The 8,860-nt window shown below is 36.8% G+C and overlaps 3 protein-coding genes across 9 annotated transcripts; 1 reads left to right on the forward strand and 2 right to left on the reverse strand.

Moving 5' to 3' along the window:
* Positions 1–60: 60 nt before the first annotated feature.
* Positions 61–3,960, reverse strand: LOC147473656 (uncharacterized protein At2g02148-like). Of its 7 annotated transcripts, none has more exons than XM_086587195.1 (9): positions 3,869–3,960; positions 3,667–3,784; positions 3,434–3,584; positions 2,771–2,894; positions 2,276–2,617; positions 2,010–2,172; positions 1,387–1,510; positions 934–1,197; positions 61–266 (listed from the first exon to the last, which is right to left on the reverse strand). In XM_086587195.1, the coding sequence occupies exons 2-9, from the start codon at positions 3,717–3,719 to the stop codon at positions 165–167; spliced, it is 1,323 nt and encodes a 440-aa protein (XP_086443321.1). In that variant the 5' UTR covers positions 3,720–3,784; positions 3,869–3,960; the 3' UTR covers positions 61–164. The 7 variants fall into 7 exon arrangements, 6 of the variants coding, with proteins under 6 accessions (XP_086443321.1, XP_086443323.1, XP_086443326.1 ...); XM_086587197.1 differs by having other exon boundaries at positions 3,667–3,777; positions 3,869–3,886; XR_015210359.1 differs by having other exon boundaries at positions 934–1,216; positions 3,667–3,931.
* An 844-nt stretch (positions 3,961–4,804) lies between these two features.
* LOC147473657 (Cupredoxin superfamily protein) lies at positions 4,805–5,838 on the forward strand. Its single transcript, XM_086587193.1, has 2 exons — positions 4,805–5,185; positions 5,328–5,838. The coding sequence occupies exons 1-2, from the start codon at positions 5,014–5,016 to the stop codon at positions 5,531–5,533; spliced, it is 378 nt and encodes a 125-aa protein (XP_086443319.1). The 5' UTR covers positions 4,805–5,013; the 3' UTR covers positions 5,534–5,838.
* An 89-nt stretch (positions 5,839–5,927) lies between these two features.
* LOC147473658 (small ribosomal subunit protein mL103 (rPPR7)-like) lies at positions 5,928–8,860 on the reverse strand. The gene is made up of 2 exons (XM_086587192.1): positions 7,574–8,860; positions 5,928–6,420 (listed from the first exon to the last, which is right to left on the reverse strand). Exon 1 carries the CDS (start codon positions 8,498–8,500, stop codon positions 7,613–7,615), a length of 888 nt encoding a protein of 295 aa, XP_086443318.1. The 5' UTR covers positions 8,501–8,860; the 3' UTR covers positions 5,928–6,420; positions 7,574–7,612.

The raw sequence follows: 8,860 nt of genomic DNA on the forward strand, positions 1-8,860 counted from the left end.
TGCAGAACACTAAGCAGAAATATCATGCTTTGATGACATTTAACTTGAGAATTGAGGAAATTACAGAACTATGAAGCACACATTTCATATATAAATTATTGAAGATTACAATACAGTGAATGATTCAAAATTACAATGAAGAGAACATAGAAGGGATCAACATCTTACGTCCCTAATCTCTTCACACCACATTCTGAACAAAACTTCGAGGTCTCTCTCAAATAAGGAGCTCCACATCCATCGCAAAATTTTGCAGGACTTGTCGGCTGAAACATAAAAGATGATAGAGGTCAAAGAAGCTAATTGAAATAACACAATAGAGATTCTAATGTTCCCCGCACGATGGGCATCTTACTGCAATAGTAAGACAGGAAAAAGGATATTAAGTGATTATATATTGTGGGGAAGCAGTATATTCCCAGTAGCGTAAAGCCATTCCAGACTTTCAGTGACAACCAACGAGTCAAATGCTATGAGCAATTATCAGAAGCTTTCTAACTACGTGACTCTGGGATATGTTGATTATTCAACCATCTTGTAACAAAATTGATCAGTTTCTCCTAGATACAAAAAGCAGCGGCAGCAGCAGCAACAACAACAACAAAAAACAAACAAATAAATAAAACAAATAAACAAACAAACAAAAAAACAAAAAAACTGATCCACCAAGATTAGTCCTTCTTGTGTGTACTTTTCCACCAAGATAATTCGTTCATATAGCAGATCAAGCTGATTAATTTTAGTTTGTGGCTCGTCTGGGAGAAATTGCATTAGATAGAACTCGTGGCAAAATTGAAACAAAATAGTCAACTGATAATTATATAATTTTCCGAGCTCAATACTATCACGGGGTTCATCACAAACTCTAAAGAATGTGTCTAACTAACAATTATCAGAAAAAAAGTAGAATTTCTAGATAAAGAAAAGGCTCACCATTATATGCAAACGTCCCCCCACTTGGGCTCCTGTGAGGGGTTGCAAGCAAGTTACATGCTGGGACATAGTTGGCGACTGAAGAGCATGAGAAATCTCAGGCAAGTGTGCAGAAGGCACAAACTGATGTGTCTGAGAAAAGTGGGATGCATGTAGACCCTGATGCATGTGTTGCTGGGGGGATTGACGAAGGGAGTGAAACTGAGGCTGATGCTGGATAGGTTGCATGTGATGCTTGGATGCCGACTGTTGTTGATTTTGTTGCTGCAGTTAAATAAAGAAACTATTGGGATGTATGGTGAGAATTAGCAAATACCAAAATGTTTCATACGACAAGAAGTGACATGAGTAAAATGATTACCTTCATATTTCATTAAATATGTGAAAGAGAATTGAAAAAAACAGAATAAGAGAATGAAAGAAAAAAAATAATGTTGGGAGGAACATACTTACCAACAAGCCAGGGATGTTAGGCATGGACTGTGATGGCACACGCCTAAATTTATGCCTAGGTGAATAGAACTTGTAGTCCCTTGGTGAAACTGCCATTTCATGCCGGCCAGTCAGCCGTTTGAACCTGGAGTTCATGAGTATATGAGTAGACAACCAAAAGCAACCAATATAATAAAAAGTTACAAATCATAGACAAAAAGGGATCCAAGATATTCCATTCAGTTTTGCAACAAATTATAAGAAGAATGCAAGAAATATGTTCCAATATTCATAGTAGGGACTAGTGACCTATCGAAGGCAATAATATGATAAATGAACACAAGAAGTCAAAAAACAATAGCACAAGCACCACGTCACATTAAGTCTAGATTGTTCTACTTTGAAATTCCTCAAGTTGTTATTTGACACTGATTACTCGAAACAACAATGATCTGTGAAACTCCTTTGCATATGGAGTTTTGTATGCTCAAAGTATATTATGTCTTCATAATAATCTAGGGCTATTCATAGTAAACTTATCAATATACATTATACAATTAATATGGCTCATTTAACTAATATATACTTCATAAGAGACATTTGTTACCAAACCATAGTAACAAATGATCCAAACAAAATCTTACCAATCTGCATCCTCAAGAGGCATGCCATTAGGTTTTTCATTGATTACCAAGCCATTGACAACTACAAAACGAACACGTTTCTGGTCCTGTACAACAAGTTCTGGAAATCGTGTCCTTGTTTCAAGAGAAGTTGCTAGTTCCCTTCTTCTAAATGAACAAGGTCCTGACAATCACATATATTAGGATATACTGGAAAGGGGAAAAAGAGAATAGGTGGGTGTCAAAAATTACATTTACAAGGTCATAGGTAGACAAGTTAGCAATACCTTTCTTTGGAAACTTTTTTGCCAGTCTTCTGTACAAACCACCAGCTGCTTCAAGAGCAACTCCAATGGTCTTTTCACGTATCCCATCCAAGGGGGCAAGTCTAACATTAACGTCGTTCACTAGTGTCTCATACAAATTAGCCACATACATCAAGGGTAACACAAATCTTGGATCACCTTCATATTGAACATCTCTTGAATTTCTCTTGTGTAATTTCTCTTGGCTAGATTCGCCACTATAGCCTACCTCGTAATCAGCCACTTCAATCATGCGCTCATCAATGAAATGATCCACAACAATTTGCAAGAATCTGTCTCTTGCGGTCTCAATTGGAAGGATATCTGTTTCAAATTTTGGTTAGGTTACTTGAGTTACATGAGTTCATACAAGATGATCAAAGTTCCAATACATCCATTTTTCTCTGACAGGCGTAGCAGTACAGTTAAAAGCATAAAAAATCGAAAAGAGAAGAGATCAGGAAGATTGGAAAATACCATCTACGTTGAGAATATCATAGTTGGCACTTGGAGTACAATTAATTTCAAGACCAGAGCGGTCATCTTCCACTCCGACACCATGAAGCGGTAACAAATTCCTATAGGAGTCATGCAGGCAATCCTGATAAAGTAAATGCAATTGACGTAAAACAAACACTACCATGATAAGTTCACGAGGCTTAATAGTTAAATCTAAATTCAACAAACTTGCTCGTGTATATATCGCAATACTTATCAATACTATGTGTCTCGTGTCCTATACCTCTAATAACTACAAATAGCGAATTTGAGCTAGACACATCTCTTTATGCAGAGTTTCTTTCTCATCCCTGTCCTTTTTCATTTCCGGCCCTCACTTTCTTTCCCACAAACTTGCTTATACTCATACGTTTTCCTCCATGACTGAAGACCTTATCAACAACAGTAACTATGTTTGCTAGTCGAAAATAGATGTAGTTTCAGGCACTAAGTAGGCAAGAGAACCTCTATCAAATCTAATCAAAACATGCTGTCATTTGAAGACGACAAAAGCTTAAATAACAGAATAGGGGTGAGGATTTAAACCAAGTAATTAACTTGCATTTCTTTTGCCTTAATAGTTAAATACAACTTAAATGACATGATATAAACAAATATATAATGTGATTGAACAAAACTCACAGCAGCAGCAGCAGCAGTAGTAGTAGTACTTGAGTGGTGGTGGTGACGGTGGGGCTGTTCGTCTTCATCATCATCCATGTCATCTTGTGGAGGAATGACATCACGGTCTACATCACTAAGCGAGCCATCAATATCTCCTCCTCCGGCCAGTCTATGGGCGGCGGCATCGAGGATAGTGTGGTTGTTAAGATCTAGTAGTACTAGTACTCATATATGTTGAACTATTGACAGACCTGATAAGATTATTGTACTGCTGACGACCAGCAGGAACTTGCCTGCTCCCCATTTCTCCCAAAATAATGAATCAAGCTCTAATTAACTAACTAACTCAATCAACCAATCACCTGTAGTCTGTAGAGTGAGAAAATAAGTAGTTTTTTGTTTTCCCGCTAGTTTTGAAAATGAGAAAATTTATAACGGTCAAAAATCCCGTACCTGTAGCTTTTGTTTCTCCCGAGCCTCTTCCCGATCTCCAAACCTGTTTCCAAGCCGGTCTCTATTTTATTTATTTAAATAGTTTGACGGTTTCACCCAAGGCACAAAATATCGCCGATATATCCGATATATATCATTTTTTTGGTATACCGATATGGATATATTCGATATATATCCACCGAATATTGAATCTTTTTTCCGATATATATCGGAATTTCTGATATAATGATATATATATCAACCGATATATCCGATATAAATTGTTGAGTTTGACCGATATAATCGACGATATTTCTGATATATCAACATACATAATAAAATTTTGACTGGTCAACAAAAAAAAGAGATATCTCCGATATTTCCGATATATCCAATATATATATCGGTTTTTGGATATATCGAAATATTCACCAAATTCAATATTTTGGGCCTTGGTTTGACCAACCAAGACTAAATTGTGAGTTAGATGCCACATAGGATTTGACCAACACGCTATAAATTTATTAGAGAAACTATCACCAGTGCAATGAATACGTCATAGTACAAAATATCGCGATATTTGGAAATATCTATCCAGATTTCAAAAAAAGATATATAAATATCATGATATGTTCAGAGATATATACAACTGTAAATATTGGCGATATTTCGATAATATTTGGAAAGATATAACAATTTTATTTAATATTTATCATTATATTTCAAATTAATATAAATAATGTATCATGATATATCAAGAAATATCCATACTATCTATGATATTTGTCGATATTTTGAATATATCCACGATATTTACATGTGAAACAATGTCAAATATCTCCAAAGAGAGGGATATATCCACGATACATATCCATAAATTGAATATTGATAAATACCTATATCCTGATATTTTGTACTATGATGAAGGAAGTAGGAGAGTATTTGATTTGAATTTCCATAGTACGGGCGTACGGCATTAGCACCAAAGGCAACAGGCATTATTTTTGTGCCCATTTTCCCAATCCCATTTACGTGATCCTCCTACCACCTAACCAACTATCCATACACATAGCAACAATGCTATCAGGAGCTCATTGTCTTTATCCCTTCTTCCATCCTTTGATGACATTTGATAACCATCATTAAGACCAAATTCTTACTTCAGCATGCTTAAGGTTAACTACTACTACTTTTTCTTCATTGTTTTTACAGCTTCCCTTTCTCTGTCCACTACAAGAGGAGAGACTCACTTAGTTGGAGACGATGAAGGATGGACTCAGTTTCCCAACTTCACTTACTGGGCCAAAGGGAAAAGCTTCCACGTTGGAGACACTCTTGGTAAGCCACTCCACCCAGTCAACTCTATTTTTTCACTTTACTTCAGCGTAGAATTTAGTTTCATTTTTCCCAATGAAACATCTGCCTTGGCACTAGATACCAAAAACCTGAATTGCTAACTCTGACTACCTATTGTTAACAGTATTCAGCTATGCACAAGAACTGCATAATGTGGTTCAAGTGAATGGAACCTCATATGAAGACTGTATAATGGAACCAAACCTGGGGGTGCTACAAAGTGGCAACGACTCCATAACAGTGGCAGAGGTTGGCCAGCTTTGGTACATATGTGGAGTAGAAGACCACTGCAAAAATGGGCAAAAGCTAACCATTGAAGTACTTCCTTAATTAGTAAATGCAGTTGAGTTTGTTACTTTACAAATAAGATCGAAGTGTTTTGCACTGGCAATGACATAAAGAGCTCTGACAATTTATGAAGCTAGTTAAAAATGTCTTTTTCAAGAAAGCAAACCCACACGGCCACACACACACACACGTAGATAACTTCCAATCTAACTATGCACACAACCAGGCATCATCTTCCCTTCACCTCATTTGCTATCTTTTCACATGGACACTCACGCACACACACACAAAAGACATACAATAATGATTTAAGAATGTGATCTTGAATGTCTTACGGCAGGTTGAGTTGAGAAACTATGGCATACAATCATGATCAAGAATGTGATCTTGTTTGGCTATGATTAGTTGTGACAATCGATTAGTACTGATAAGCATCTAGACAAACAAAATGATGATCCAGATTAAACCAAAATAAATCAATGCGTGAAGGCAGTGAAGCATACATCTAGACTGCTTTTTTCAGTTGTAGGAAAAGGATAATATCATTACATAGTTCAAAATACAGCCAACACAACCCTTGAGTCTGCTAAAGACCTCACCAAGCAGCAGCAGCAGCAGCTATTAACCCAAACAAAAGACTTATCGTATTCACCACAATGCACTGTGTGAGCATGTCATTAAGAGTTTTTACAGGAGATAACTCTAAGACCAATAAACCTATCTATAACTACTGTAACCAGCTTTAACAATGGCCATGGAAGTGTAATGAACTTGACCGAGGTTCAAACGTCAGTTAATGTGGTTGCATTGCATTTAATTTGATAGGTTGTACACTTGTACCTCTGGAGCCTTTTCCCAGCTAATGGCCTCTCTAACCGCTCGTATCTTTGTTTTGCATTTGTAAGAGTCCTAGCCAGTTGAACCTGCAGCTGTAATGAAAACCACAATTCATCATAAAAGAACTATCTGAATCTGCTTTCCCATCTCCCTTCAACCCTCACAATTAAATTTCAACCATCTACACAGCGCAAGGCCCAAGTTGAGTGATTTCCAGAATTTGCTATCTGTGTTTGGATGTGAGAATAGTTGTGTGTATATACTCCATCAGACATTTCGAGATAATTTACTTTGGTCTCCAATATCTACTCTAAATGTTTCCCCACCAGACATACCAAAGGGTGGAAAAAGTTGTTGTCAACAGGAAAATTCATCTTCCGTTGACACAGAAAAGGCCGAGCTGATAACTCCATACAAGTTTTTCCAAAAGGGCCAGACTCATCATATTAGGGCAAAATTTTAATACGCAAGGGACTTTCAGACACCAATCTATTATGTAGGCTTCAAGCAGGGAGCAAAAATTGATTGGAAGTGAGCCATATTCTTCTTATTGTGATGGTGCATTTGTCTTATAAGGGCATAACACTCTTATTATATAATAGAAGGCAACTGATGTAAGATCAGTTGTTTTGCTTCACGAACTCACTGTCATCTATCTTGTACTGTTATAAATATATTAGACAACAAGGTGCTACTTTCACGTACTACATATTTTCTTAGAGCAGTTTAATCATAAATTTTTATAATCCTTTTTCTTTAGTCGTATTAGCAGCACCCTAACAAGTACAATGATTCATTTATAATTCATGCTCACTATCCAATCAAGGCAAATTTATAGTACAAGGGTCCTATATGGCAATCAAAAGTTACACAAATCCACACTCCAATAAGGAAAGCACTTTGGTTTCTACTTTTTTATCAAAGACACAAAGTGAAAATGCCTGGACATCTATCTCACGCAAAACAAAAAATAAACATAAACATAAACATATACATATACATAAACAAATTTGAAGTGCTCCCCAAATTGTTCTCAAGGCTATAAATTTTGGGGTTAGGAGCTCATTACTTAGGGTTGGAGATTAAAGTTTCTAAGTTGTAAGTTGAAACTATACATTTCAAACAATTATAATTGTCATATTCTTGAAAGCATATTACAGAACATAATACAAAACCCACGCAGATGATAAAATTAACAATGTGCACAAAATTTAGCAGATAGCAATTGACAACGTGATGACATACCAATAAAACGATACTGCTGCCTATAAGAGCCAAAACTGGTCAAGCAGTAATATGTTGCAAAGGAAGAAGGCCTTCCACTTTTGACCATGATTCGGGAGCACTCCCTCTAAGCCTCTTCTTCATAGTCTCAACAATCTCCTTTGCCTCATCCGCTTTTGAAATCTCCACTAAACCCTTAACCAACCCTTCCATGGAAGTAAAAGGAGGAACCCATTTCTTTTGAAGACTCTCCTTGCACATATCCAAAGCTTGAATAAACTCTTTCTCTTGAACCAATTGTTGTATTAAAGTAATGTACGAATCAGAATTTGGTTTCACGGATTCATCACCAGCATTCATAGCGTCGAAAACCTTCTTAGCTGATTCAAAATCAGCTATCTTACAAAACCCATCAATAACAGCATTATAACTGTTGACATTCGGTTTAACCCCCTTGGCAAGCATCTCTTGGAGAATTTCCTTAGCCCTATCACAGTCTTTCTTCTTACAAAACCACTTAATCCTAAGATTATAAGTAACTAAATTTGGTTCTAAACCCTTGTTCAAGAGTTCATCAAATAGCTTGTCAAATTTCTCCTCCTCCCCATTTCTTAAATAAGCAGTTAAAACTACATTATAAGAGGCAACATCAGGTTTTATACCTTTCTCACTCTCCATCTTATCAAGCAACGAACGAGCAGAGTCAATCTTCTTCTCATCAATGTAAGCTCTCATAAGAAGATTATACGCGACAACCCCAGGTTTAATAGCAGTCTTTGCAGGGACCGATTCAAAATACTGGTGAACGAGGTCGAAGCGACGGTTCTGCAAACAAGCAGACAGAAGGGCACACATTGATTTATCAGTTTGATTACAATCAAGCTCTGCAATGCGATCAAAGGTGGCTATAACTTGATCAAGCATTTTAGCATGGGAATAAAGCATCATGATTCTAATCCAGAAACCTTCAGTTTTCAACAGAGGGGTTTCGATTTGTTGTTCTAGAATTTTCTCAACAAGATCGAAACGTTGTAGTTTGGCTAGTTTACGGACTGAGATATGAAATGCGGATCGGTCTCGGTAGAAACGTGGGTTGTCTGATGTTTTGAGGAACACTTGAGCGATTTTGTCAGGATCAGTTTCGTTTCGGATGAGGGTTTTAGAGAGTTGGGGTATTGTGAGGATGAGGAGAACATGCGGAGGAGAGCAACATGGGTTTTAGGATTTCTAAGCATCATCATAGCCGTCATTGAAATCAAATAATGTAGGGTTTTAGACTTCAGCTCAGAAATGTGTTGACAGGGTTTT

This window comes from Coptis chinensis, unplaced genomic scaffold (assembly GCF_015680905.1).
Source record: "Coptis chinensis isolate HL-2020 unplaced genomic scaffold, ASM1568090v1 utg1955_pilon_pilon, whole genome shotgun sequence".
NCBI classification, from domain to species: Eukaryota; Viridiplantae; Streptophyta; class Magnoliopsida; order Ranunculales; family Ranunculaceae; genus Coptis; species Coptis chinensis.

Bases quoted from the DNA above. Each gene is read 5' to 3' on its own strand.
- LOC147473657 (XM_086587193.1), top strand. From the start codon at position 5,014: ATGCTTAAGGTTAACTACTACTACTTTTTCTTCATTGTTTTTACAGCT. The intron at 5,186-5,327 runs GTAAGCCACTCC...TATTGTTAACAG, and splicing joins CCACGTTGGAGACACTCTTG to TATTCAGCTATGCACAAGAA.
- LOC147473656 (XM_086587195.1), bottom strand. From the start codon at position 3,719: ATGGGGAGCAGGCAAGTTCCTGCTGGTCGTCAGCAGTACAATAATCTT. The intron at 3,585-3,666 runs GTCTGTCAATAG...CGCCGCCCATAG, and splicing joins CAGTACAATAATCTTATCAG to ACTGGCCGGAGGAGGAGATA. The intron at 2,618-2,770 runs GTATTTTCCAAT...AATTTGAAACAG, and splicing joins TGATATTCTCAACGTAGATG to ATATCCTTCCAATTGAGACC.
- LOC147473658 (XM_086587192.1), bottom strand. From the start codon at position 8,500: ATGATGCTTTATTCCCATGCTAAAATGCTTGATCAAGTTATAGCCACC.